The sequence below is a fragment of the Thalassophryne amazonica genome, chromosome 17 (assembly GCF_902500255.1).
Source record: "Thalassophryne amazonica chromosome 17, fThaAma1.1, whole genome shotgun sequence".
In the NCBI taxonomy this organism is placed as follows: Eukaryota; Metazoa; Chordata; class Actinopteri; order Batrachoidiformes; family Batrachoididae; genus Thalassophryne; species Thalassophryne amazonica.
In genome coordinates, this window is record NC_047119.1 from 35,836,481 (window position 1) to 35,849,299 (window position 12,819).

Consider the following 12,819-nt stretch of genomic DNA (forward strand, 5'->3'; position numbering starts at 1 on the left):
ATTGCTCCTTTGGGCTGAGTCCGGCCGGGCCCCATGGGCTAAGGCCCGACCACCAGGCACTCGCGCGCAAGCCCCAACCCCAGGCCTGGCTCCAGGGTGGGACCCCGGCTCCGCCATACCGGGCGACGTCTCGGTCCTTGATCTTTCACTGGTCATGGAGGTTCTAAGCTGCCCTTAGTCTGACCCGTCACCTAGGACCTGTTTGCCTTGGGAGACCCTACAGGGAGCACAAAGCCCCCGACAACATAGCTCCTAGGATCATCCGGATACGCAAACTCCCCCACCACGATAAGGTGGCAGCTAGAGGGGGAGCACTGTTTACGGTGCGGGTGGGGAGCTGTTGACCCTGACTGGGGATGTTGTTGGGCGGTGGAAGGAGTACTTTGAGGATCTCCTCAATCCCATCGTCACGTCTTCCGAAGAGGACGCAGAGACTGGGGACCCAGAGGCAGACTCATCCATTACCCAGGCAGAAGTCACTGAGGTGGTTAGAAAGCTCCTCGGTGGCAAGGCTTCTGGGGTGGATGAAATCCGTCCTGAGTACCTTAGGTCTCTGGATGTTGTGGGACTGTCTTGGCTGACACGCCTCTGCAACATCGCGTGGCAATCAGGGACAGTGCCTCTGGATTGTCAGACCGGGGTGGTGGTCCCTCTGTTTAAGAAGGGGGACCGGAGGGTGTGTTCCAACTATAGGGGGATCACACTCCTCAGCCTCCCCGGTAAGGTCTATTCCAGAGTACTGGAGAGGAGAATTCGACCGATGGTCGAATCTCGGATTCAGGAGGAGCAGTGTGGTTTTCGTCCTGGTCGCAGCACACTGGACCAGCTCTACACGCACCATCGGGTGCTCGAGGGTTCATGGGAGTTCGCCCAACCAGTCCACATGTGTTTTGTGGATCTGGAGAAGGCGTTCAACCGTGTCCCTCGGGGCGCCCTGTGGGGAGTGCTCCGGGAGCACGGGGTCCGGGGTCCTTTGCTAAGGGCTATCCGGTCCCTGTACAACCGCAGCAGGAGCTTGGTTCGCATTGCCGGTAGTAAGTCAAACCTGTTTCCAGTGCACGTTGGCCTCCGCCAGGGCTGCCCTTTGTCACCGGTTCTGTTCATTATTTTTATGGACAGAATTTCTAGGCGCAGCCAGGGTTTAGAGGGGGCCTGGTTTGGGAACCACAGAATCTCGTCTCTGCTGTTTGCGGACGATGTGGTTCTGTTGGCTTCGTCAAATCAGGACCTTCAGCGTGCACTGGGGCGGTTTGCAGCCGAGTGTGAGGCATCCGGGATGAAGATCAGCACCTCTAAATCCGAGGCCATGGTTCTCGACCGGAAAAAGGTGCTTTGCCCTCTTCAGGTCGGTGGAGTGTCCTTGCCTCAAGTGGAGGAGTTTAAGTATCTCGGGGTCTTGTTCACGAGTGAGGGACTGATGGAGCGTGAGATCGATAGACGGATCGTGCAGGGTCTGCAGTGATGCGGTCGCTGTATCGGACCGTAGTGGTGAAGGGAGAGCTGAGTAGGGGGACAAAGCTCTCGATTTACCGATCGATCTACGTTCCGATCCTCACCTGTGGTCATGAGATTTGGCTCATGACCGAAAGAACGAGATCACGGGTACAAGCAGCCGAGATGAGTTTCCTCCGCAGGGTGGCTGGGAGCTCCCTTAGAGATAGGGTGAGGAGCTCGGTCACTCGGGAGGAGCTTGGAGTTGAGCCGCTGCTCCTCCACGTTGAAAGGAGTCAGTTGAGGTGGCTCGGGCATCTTCTCCGGATGCCCCCTGGACGCCTCGCTGGAGAGGTGTTCCGGGCACGTCCCATTGGGAGGAGGCCCCGGGGAAGACCCAGGACACGCTGGAAGGATTACATCTCTCGGCTGGCTTGGGAACGCCTTGGGGTTCCCCCGGAGGAGCTGGGGGAGGTGTGTGTGGATCGGGAGGTCTGGGCGGCTTTGCTTGAGCTGCTGCCCCCGCGATCCGTCTCCGGATAAAGCAGAAGAAAATGGATGGATGGTATATAAACTGCCTCCATTTTCAAAGTTCATTAATAATTGGACACAAAAATATTCTTTAAAAAACACTTGTCACTTGTCTGCAAGTGATTTAGCACCAGGTTCTCCACAAACATGAGTTGCGTGGGAGGAGAGGGGTGGCTGCATATCCGGCCGCGCCCCAGTCCAGTCACGAGCGGCTCTGCTCACCCCCCCCCCCCCTCCGGGGGGGAGGCCCAGCTATCAGGGGCCAACCGAAAATCCACGGCGCTTCGGTATCGCTTCGTCTAGGCAGGATTCTGACTTAGAGGCGTTCAGTCATAATCTCACAGATGGTAGCTTCGCACCGTTGGCTCCTCAGCCAAGCACATACACCAAATGATGAGTCACTGAATGTCTTGGATTTCATTTACATCAATCATTAAGCAATACAAACAGGATGGTATTGGACGGTGGAAGTAGACTAGACACCAAGACCCCATGACATCTGTGAAGGTGTTTTTGGATTCTGTGGCTTTGATTTAGTTATGCAGATCCATGGTGGAGTGAAACAGAAGGATTTTCTTAAAAGATGTAAAATTTTTAGTTTGCCAAAAGGCACATGGGAGACTCGGTCTGAGATTTGACACTTTCTTAAATGTATATCGTTCTGCAAGTACACCTCAGTTTGAGTGCCATTGGGGTGGTATACAGTCAAAATGCCAAATGTTGTCATGTTCAACTACCTGACTGTTGTTCTTTGAATCACCTTGAAATAAAAAAAAGAGAAAAACACTGCTTTTTCTACTCTGACAGACTCTGGAGAAACCGTATCACAGGCTTTATGATTCATGAATTTATGCAAAAGCTGAGAATTGACCTTTTTTTTTCTTGTCTACTTTATTGCATGAGTTGAGTATTTGTGTGGTATCTGTGGTTATCTGAGCTGACTGAGTGGGAATGTGAACAGATGTTTGTTTGGGGAATTTTTTATTTTTTTTGGTTAAGAGTATTTTCAGTGACACACTTCTGCTGCTAAATTAAACTCAAGTCTTATTCCAACATTTTTGTGATTGAGGCATCGTCAAATGATATACCTCAGGAGTCTGTAGGCGGTTACTTTCTAACTTTTGTTTTATGCTATTTAATGTTGGGTTTGGCTGTTTTGTAACATTTTTGTTGACAGGTACCTGAGCTCAAAAAGTGCCCAGAGAGATTTGCAACTTGGATTCAGTTTGTTTCACATCTTCTCATCTTTGAAGATTGTAAGCTAAGGCAATCTTCTTGTCAATAAATGTCAAAATATTGTTGAAAATGTGCCTCTCTTTCACTTATGTATCTGAAATTTTCACCGCTTGGCATTTTTATTATCAGTGCTTGAGATGATTATGCAGGTAGATTGCAGAACACATCAGCAAACGTATATTTGTCACGTCTAGGTGGAATACCATATATCAGGGCCACACTTTCTTAGCTGTTGATGTTAAAACAAGCTGCTTGTGATTCTAAGCTCACAGGGTAAACTGACTGGACACTAAATAAATGTTTCTGATTATTAAATAAAATGAACAGGAACAAGAAGCCAGCTGAGTCTCAAGCAGTACGTGGCTTTTCCAGAAGCTCTTAACATGTAATTTTCATTTTATGATCAGAACCAGTTTTTCTTGTCAGGAGTCACAAGGCTTAACTCATCTGTAAACTGCTGCCTTCGAGTGCTGTGGGAAATTATGAACACTGAAATACCCAAATGGGCTGCTTGTAATAATATTTATTGCCAAAAGTCCTGTAGCAGTGCTTTTCTTTGTCTTATGCCGATAATGACATGATACATTGTGAAAGTGGGAAGTTAGCTTTGAGGGCTTCCTTCATTTTAAATTTGATCTATCTGCATTTTTTTTTAAATGGATGTCACATAATAAGAATCTGCGCTTTCAGAAAGTGCATAAAACACAAATGTATTATATTTAATAGAAAATTAACATGCTGAATCTAAAATGAAACGTCAACATAAAAATGTTACTTTAATCTGCTTAACGGTAATTGATTAATTTGCAAAGAGCTTGTCGACTTCCACACCCCGTCAAAATACAGGCAAGTTCAGCTAAATATGGTTTGTGGGCCCCAATTTGGGGAACTCTGTTCTATTCTTGAATTCTGGGTGTAATTTTAGATGACCTTGTTAACATCTACTGTCAAGGATAACACAAGAAAGCTTCCAAAATAAGGGGCTTATGTACATCGTGGTCCTTGAAGACACTGATGGTAGCATGTATTGGACTAATAATATCATAATACAAATATTTGACGTACACACCAAAAAAAGACATTACACCAAAGAAATTAGACAAACTATAAATCAAACAAACCACATCAATACATTCAAAAGGAAAAAAAAAAAAATCCTAAAACATAAAAAGCAAAAATATCAATAGGAAAAAAAGTATTCAAGACATAAATACAGCACATACAGATGCAGATTCTGTATTGTCATTGCAACCAGTACAACGAAAGGTAAGGTGCAAGCCTTTCAGTGCAAATATAAACCTGAGTAAACCACGTGCAGACTTGAAAGGTCTGGAGAAGAGAATAAAAAACAAAACTTAACCAAATGAAAGAGGTATGTCCAGAGTGTAAATTAAAAAAGAAAAAATTATAAGAACATAGTAGCAAAAAAGAGAATGCATATAAAAAAAGAAAAGTATGTACAGAAACTGGACATTGCACATAAACAAATATTGCACTAATTTCAAGTGTGGCGTGTGACGTGGCTATTTGGTTCCAGTTCTAGCATGCAGCAGTTGAGTAGAAACTATTTTTCAGTCTATTTGTACTTGCTTTAATGGTCCTGTACTGTCTGCCTGATGGCAGTAGCTCAAACAGAGAGTGTCCAGGGTGGGATGAGTCCTTTAGGATGGTGTTGGCTCTTCTGAGACAGTAAGAACCATGAAGGGCCCCCAGTGTGGGTAGAGGGCACCCAATGATCTCTGCCATTTTGGTAACCCTCTGGAGCTCTTTCCTGTTTGCCACCGTGCAGCTGGCAAACCATGTACAGAGACAGTACGTGAGGTTAATCAGAAAGTGGTGTCTTTGCTGTGCCTTCTTGACCAAGTGTGTGTGGTGTTTCTCATCTGTGTGGACTCCAAGGAAACACAAGTCCCTGACCCTTTCGACACAGGTCCCCCCCAATGATAATGGGCTGAAAGACTGTTTAGATTCTCCTGAAGTCTATAATTGGCTCCTTGGTTTTGGATGTGTTCAGGAGCAGGTTATTTTCTCTACACCACACCGTCAGCTGTTCCACCTCATCCCAGTAAATTATGGCTGGTAGTCATTCAAGCTGGTTATGGGAGATTTCTTGGGTAGGGGGACTATGGTGGATGTCTTCAGGCATGACGGGACAGCAGACTGTCTCAAGGACCGGTTAAAAATTTTGGTGAAAATCCAGCAAGCTGGTCTGCACAGTCTTTCAGCACTCATTTGGAAATGCTGTGGGGGCCCGTTGCTTTGTGTGGGTTGACTCCTCTCAGTGTGTGTGTTGTTTATAGACTAAAAAAACACAAAATCTTAAAGTCATGTGTATAAATATCTTGACTAGAGTTAATTGTGCTATTTAATAATGATGTTTGAAGAAATAGCAGAGTGTCCATTTTTGCCTGTGCACTGCCCGTAACGTAGAGTACCAGGTCCTTTACACGCCCCTTAAAGGCCATTAGGGCACATGGAGATGACAGTGTTTTTTTTCAGGTTGAGCTCAACCGAGTCCCACGGTTGTAGATCCTCTGCCCCAACAGGCATTCGCTTACAAGCTTCCCCCCACATGTCTGGCACCAGGAGGAGGTCCCGTGTCCCTAATCCAGGCAAAAGTGACTCCATCCCTTTGTGTGTCCATCATAAAGGGTCTCTTGAATTGCCCTTTGTCTGTCTCCTTACCTGTGAGCAATTTGCCAAGGGTGGCCTTACCAGGAACTAATGTTCCAGACAACACAGCTCCCAGGATCACTGGAGCCCACAAGCCCCTCCACCACAATATGGTGGGGGTCCAGGGAGGAGATGATAAAACCTCTGTCAGAAAAGGGTGGACTAACCCCTCTGAGTTATTGCCCCTGGTGGAGGAGAAGTGTCTTGTTCACGATTGGGGATAAGTTGGAGCATGAGATCGATAGACTAATTGGGGTGGCGTACAATGTTTTACAGATGCTGTGTCGGACCGTCGTGATGAATGAGCTGAGCCAGAAGGCGAGAGTCTATATTTCAGTCAATTTATACTCCTATCCTCACCAATAGTCATGAACTTTGAGTAATGACTGAAAGAATAAGAATCATGGATACGAGCGGTGAAAATGAGATTCCTCTGTCAGGTATCTGGGCTTACACTCTTGGACAGAGTGAGAAACTTGACTACAACCCCTGGCAATAATTATGGAATCACTGGCCTCGGAGGATGTTCATTCAGTTGTTTAATTTTGTAGAAAAAAAAGCAGATCACAGACATGACACAAAACTAAAGTCATTTCAAATGGCAACTGCAGTCTCTGAGGCATGGACTTAATGAGTGACAAACAGTACTCTTCATCAATCTGGCTCCAACTTTCTCTGATTGCTGTTGCCAGATCAGCTTTGCAGGTTAGAGCCTTGTCATGGACCATTTTCTTCAACTTCCACCAAAGATTTTCAATTGGATTAAGATCCGGACTATTTGCAGGCCATGACATTGACCCTATGTGTCTTTTTGCAAGGAATGTTTTCACAGTTTTTGCTCTATGGCAAGATGCATTATCATCTTGAAAAATGGTTTCATCATCCCCAAACATCCTTTCAATTGATGGGATAAGAAAAGTGTCCAAAATATCAATGTAAACTTGTGCATTTATTGATGATGTAATGACAGCCATCTCCCCAGTGCCTTTACCTGACATGCAGCCCCATATCATCAATGACTGTGGAAATTTACGTGTTCTCTTCAGGCAGTCATCTTTATAAATCTCATTGGAACGGCACCAAACAAAAGTTCCAGCATCATCACCTTGCCCAATGCAGATTCAAGATTCATCACTGAATATGACTTTCATCCAGTCATCCACAGTCCACGATTGCTTTTCCTTAGCCCATTGTAACCTTGTTTTTTCTGTTTAGGTGTTAATGATGGCTTTCGTTTAGCTTTTCTGTATGTAAATCCCATTTCCTTTAGGCGGTTTCTTACAGTTCGGTCACAGACATTGACTCCAGTTTCCTCCCATTTGTTCCTCATTTGTTTTGTTGTGCATTTTCGATTTTTGAGACATATTGCTTTAAGTTTTCTGTCTTGACGCTTTGATGTCTTCCTTGGTCTACCAGTATGTTTGCCTTTAACAACCTTCCCATGTTGTTTGTATTTGGTCCAGAGTTTAGACACAGCTTACTGTGAACAACCAACATCTTTTGCAACATTGTGTGATGATTTACCCTCTTTTAAGAGTTTGATAATCCTCTCCTTTGTTTCAATTGACATCTCTCGTGTTGGAGCCATGATTCATGTCAGTCCACTTGGTGCAACAGCTCTCCAAGGTGTGATCACTCCTTTTTAGATGCAGACTAACGAGCAGATCTGATTTGATGCAGGTGTTAGTTTTGGGGATGAAAATTTACAGGGTGATTCCATAATTTATTCCTCAGAATTGAGTGAGTCCATATTTTTTTCCCTCTGCTTGGTCTAAAAAAGTAACCGTTACTGACTGCCACAATCTTTTTTTCTTGATTTCTTATAGTGTTTCTTAAAGCCAGAAAGTTGCCATTTGAAATTACTTTAGTTTTGTGTCATGTCTGTGATCTGCTTTTTTTCCTACAAAATTAAACAACTAAATGAACATCCTCCGAGGCCGGTGATTCCATAATTTTTGCCAGGGGTTGTATTCAGGAAAGACTCAGAGTAGAACCGCTGCTATTTTGTATCAAAAAGAGCCAGCTGAGGTGGTTCAGGCATTTGGTGAGAATGCCACTTGGTCGTCTTTCTAGGGAGGTCTTCCAGGCACGTCCAACTGGGAAAGACCCTGGGGAAGACCCAGGACATGCTGGAGGTCTTATATTTCCCAGCTGGCTTAAGAACGCCTCAGGATCCCCCAAGAAGAGTTACACGATTTGGCATGTTGGGTGAGCTGCCTGGTCTGCCATCATGACCTGCATTTGGATAAGCAGCAGAAAATGAATGAAATGAACGAGTGAATGTCTGAGTAGCTTAGATAATAATAAATGGACTGTTACAAAATTTGGCAAAAAAAAAAAACCTTGCACTTTATTGTGTTAATCCTTTTATGATCATGCTATATATATATATACATACATATATATATATACATATATGTTTTATGCAATGCCATATTATAATGAATCAAATCAAGACTGAATTGTCTGTTACATGGCATTGCTAATAATGGTTAACCAGCTTTAGATAAATGCGTTTTGTGAGTGCATATTCTATTGATTGTTATTACTGGAGAAGGTCACAATTTGATTTTATGCCATAATCTGATGAAAAGTAATCGGAGTGAAGACGAATGGAATTTACGAGTGGACCCTGAATGCAGCACGGCAGCCTCACTCCCTCCTCCCCCGGAGCTCCGCTATCTTTAGCACCGCGGCGGCGGATTACAGCGCGCTGTTCTTGCGCAGACTGCGCTCCTCTGCTACCTGCTCGTCTCATCGCTGTGCGCACGCTGTGCTGAAAGTTCACTCGCTCGCTGGCACTCACAAACTGGAACGGAAAAGTAAAGCAGACGACATGGTGGAATGACGAAAAGCTCTGTCCCCGCGTGCGACCACCCGACACCGAGAACACCGCGAGGATGACGCCGCTTGTGGCGCCGCTCTGCCCGCGGAACGAGCGGCAGCGACCGGCCTGGCTGCTGCTGCTGACCGCGGTGCTGCTCAGCGTGTGCGCCACCTGTGCGGGACACCCAGGTAAAAAAACAAAATAAAACAAAAAGATCAGTTAGCGCAGTTATCGCACGAATACACGTGTCAGAACATCTTTAGTGAGTCAGCTCTGAGAATAAACGAAGCTTTGGCACCTGTTTTATTTACTTTAATTGCTATTTGTGCAAGTGAAGGACTAAAACACAGAAAGCGTAGTCAAAAATTACCTCATAAAATATATGAACCCATTGTGTTTGAGTTCTTTATCTATCTATCTCTGGCTTTCTGTTTAATTTTTCTTACATCAAATCAAATTCTTAGTACGAATTTAAAATGGTAACATCGGTAATAAGTGTTAAATAAGTGGTATTAGGGCCTTATTAATCCTCAAATAACACTTAACATAATTATGTGTTGATTAAAGGATATAGCATTGTTTAAAAAAAAACTAGCGTGTTGCCCGTGGGGATCCACGGGTTCTAGATTGGGTAGTGTTTATTAAATAGGTAGCTGACATTTTTCAAGAGTGGTAATAAATTCAGCAGAGTTTGTATAATGAGTTGGAATGGTGTGAGTCCAAAATGTTTTAGAACCTTAGACCTTAACAATTTTAGAAGAGGAACTCAACCCTTTTATTTTCTGTTAATTATGTAATTTTTTAAATGTTAATTTACTGTCTTAATGTATTTATAAATTGTTTAGGTTCTTGTTATCATATATTATTTTGTTATATATATTATACATTTGTTATTAATAATGTAATTGTAATTGTCGTGATTAATAATAACAGTTATGACTATTTATAAAGAAATTCCCAGAAATCCAAGCACTAAACAACCTCTTAATTAGCGCGTTGCCTGTGGGGACCCACAGGCTCTAGATTGTGTAGTGTTAATAAAATAGGTAGCTGACAACCTTACACCTCAACAGATTTTAGAAGAAGTCAACCATTTTCTTTCCTGTTAATTATGTCATTTTTTAATGTTAATTTACAGTCTTAATGTACTTATAAATGGTTTACATTCTTGTTATCATATAATAATAATAATTATTATTATCATCATCAATATTATTATTATCATTTTATTTTATTAATACTTCTATTTTGTCATTTGATTTTTAAATGGACCGCAATGAAAATAACTTTTCACTTTCTTGTGCCATCCATGTATTTTTAATGTATTTACAATTATATTATGTACTTATATTGAACTTACTAAATAAAATGACGCATACACACACAATTTCAATAGATAGATGATTTACCACCCCTGCTGGAATGGTGTGTGAGTCCAGAATGTAATTATCACATTGTTCAGTGTTGTTAGCTAATATGTGTAGTTTCTCCAAAAATATTATCAGGTTTCTGTTTTGGTGGCTTTCATCCTTTGGCCCAAAATACATAAGCATACCAAAGGGAAAATGGCAGCTCACCACAGTTTGTCTGTGATCGAAGTTATACACATGGCACGCATGCAGAGCTTTTTGTCTTTTCTGTATTCTGCTGCAAGCAAGTGCTTTTAATTTTACACACCCACAAACAGAGACGGTGGTGGAAGACATCAAAAGCACTACAATTTTCACTCATGGTAATGGCAACATGACACTTAACTCATGCATGGTACCAGTGTCGCAGACCGAATGGTCTGCCCTGCCTCCACTGAGCATGCCTCATTTCGGAGTTTCTTCACCCAAAGCGATCAAATGGATTAATGGGATTAATTAATCATCAGATGACAAGGTAAAACCTCTTAAATCATTCTAAAGTCAGTTTTAAGCAGAAACGAGGCAATACTTGGTGACGCTTTGAAATGACTGACGCGCAGTGAAAGCATCAGCTAGCAGGTCGTGTAGCCGCGGCACTCTGATCGCATCCTCCATCTTTTACAATGAAATAATGCTGAATTTATGTGGAAATGATTGTTGTACAAAAGCTTCAGATATGATGACTGGAGTGCAGTTTTCAGCAGAAACAAGGTGATAATCCGTGAACCAGGGCCAGTGAAGGCAGGGCGGACTGATTTTTTTGGGGGGGGGGGGGGGGGGCGTTCGGTCTGTGACACCGGCAGAATGGCACTTAGCTTACTCATGGTAATGGCAGCATAACACTTAACTAAACTGGCTAAACCAATTGAACTACAAAAACACAATATATCAATAACACTAACAACACTGTTAAACTAATGTGAACCAACATTTTAAACCTCAGTTCCCAGAACTCCTGTGGTGCATTGCAGTACAAGATCCATTGTTCACTGTTATTAGCTAAAATCACTAATTTTTCCAAAAATATTTGTCAATTTTCCGTTTTCTTAGTGTTCATTCTTGACCCAAAATACATAAGCACACCAATTCATCAATAAATACAAGCTCATAAGGGGTTTACTGATGTTCTGAAACTGTTTCTATACTGATACCAGGTTTCTTATCAGTGTTTATGAATGTCCAATTCTGCAGTAGTAAACATGTTTATTATACAAACACTTGCAGTTTTTTTTCCACACAAATAGCATTTATAATCATTACAAATTACCCACTGTATGCTCATTAACATAAATCATTACAAAAAACTATTTCCTCCTTTTATCTTTTAAATTTGAAGAAATTTCTACAACCTTATTTATATCAAATAGATATGTGAAAAACAAAATAATGCTTTGCATAAGTACGCATGCAAATATTCCACAATCAAGCCACCACTTTTACAGCTATGATAGTTATGAGAGTGACTTTAGTTTGAATCACTTAGTAAGAAATAGAAATAATATGTCATAGTATTTTTGTATTATTGTTATTATTAAAAAGTGTGTAGGAGCTTAATTTTAAAGAATTTTGTCTGTAAAATGTTGTACCATTGTTGTAATTCAGAATCAAATTGTTTGGACACTGAGAAAACAAAAGTCATAGAATCTTCTTGTTTTGAATCAGCACACAATGCACAATATGGAAATGATAAATTTCATATTGTCAGAAAAAATAAAATGAAACATTTTGCATTTTTACTTCTTTAGAATTGTCCCCCCTCCCCCTTCAAAAAAGTTAAAAAGCTGATTTTTATTAAGATTTGTGTTAATCTGTTTGCACTTCTGGAGTTGCACATTCTAATGAACAGCTACAGTTTATTTTTACAACCAGAATTAGTTTATCACACCAGTTTTTATTTGCAATTATTGATAAAATAGGAATGTGCCACGTGTACACTATACTATATTTTAGCGCTTGCACCTCTTCATTTGACCGTGAGTGTGTCATGGAGATAATTTGGTTCTGGAGCCATGCTGATGTCTGGAAAATTCTCCAGCTGGTCTCCGTGTGATCTTTATCCTTCATCTGGAGTGACACGAAAAAATGATGTCACAGTACATTTAAACAATTTTCCTGGTTACCTAGTACTGTGAAAAATGTGCGTCAAGATATTTAAAAATAAGCAGGAGTGGCCTTGTTGGCTACTGGAAGCTGATAAACAAAAAGTGAATTTCATTTCAAGCTATATAACGTCTAAATCACACACGTTGAGAAAGAGACAGAAGGAAGAAGCATTTGCTTTGACTACATTCATACATAATGCTTCCACCACTTGTGGGCTTGTGGCCTTTGTTAATTGTGATTTAGAATATAACTAATGTGATGCAGTCAGAAAATAATGTTTTCTGATTTAGTGCATTTGTATGTGGAAACGCAATCTCTCTCTCTCTCTCTCTCTCTCTCTCTCTCTGATCTCATTTACTGTATACCTCACTCTGTTATCTCCCTCACTCTTTTTGTTCATCAGCTAAATTCATACACAGTCCTTTCCATGGGGCTGTGTGCAGGTATTACTTTAGAATATAACTGTTGTGACTTGTGACTAATTGGCAAAGCTTCTGGGGAAAACCTGGTCTTGTTAGGAGAGACGGCATCCATCCCACTTTGGATGGAGCAGCTCTCATTTCTAGAAATCTGGCCAATTTTCTTAAATCCTCCAAACCGTGACTATCC

The 12,819-nt window shown here is 42.0% G+C and overlaps 1 protein-coding gene across 1 annotated transcript in view; it reads left to right on the forward strand.

Annotated features, from left to right (window-relative positions):
- Nucleotides 1-8,576: 8,576 nt before the first annotated feature.
- The window catches only part of LOC117529186 (neural proliferation differentiation and control protein 1-like), a 98,277-nt gene continuing 94,034 nt past the window's right edge, over nt 8,577-12,819 (forward strand). Inside the window, 1 exon segment of the mRNA XM_034191893.1 lies at nt 8,577-8,886. Within this exon segment, the coding sequence (XP_034047784.1) occupies nt 8,772-8,886 (115 nt within the window). The 5' untranslated portion in view covers nt 8,577-8,771.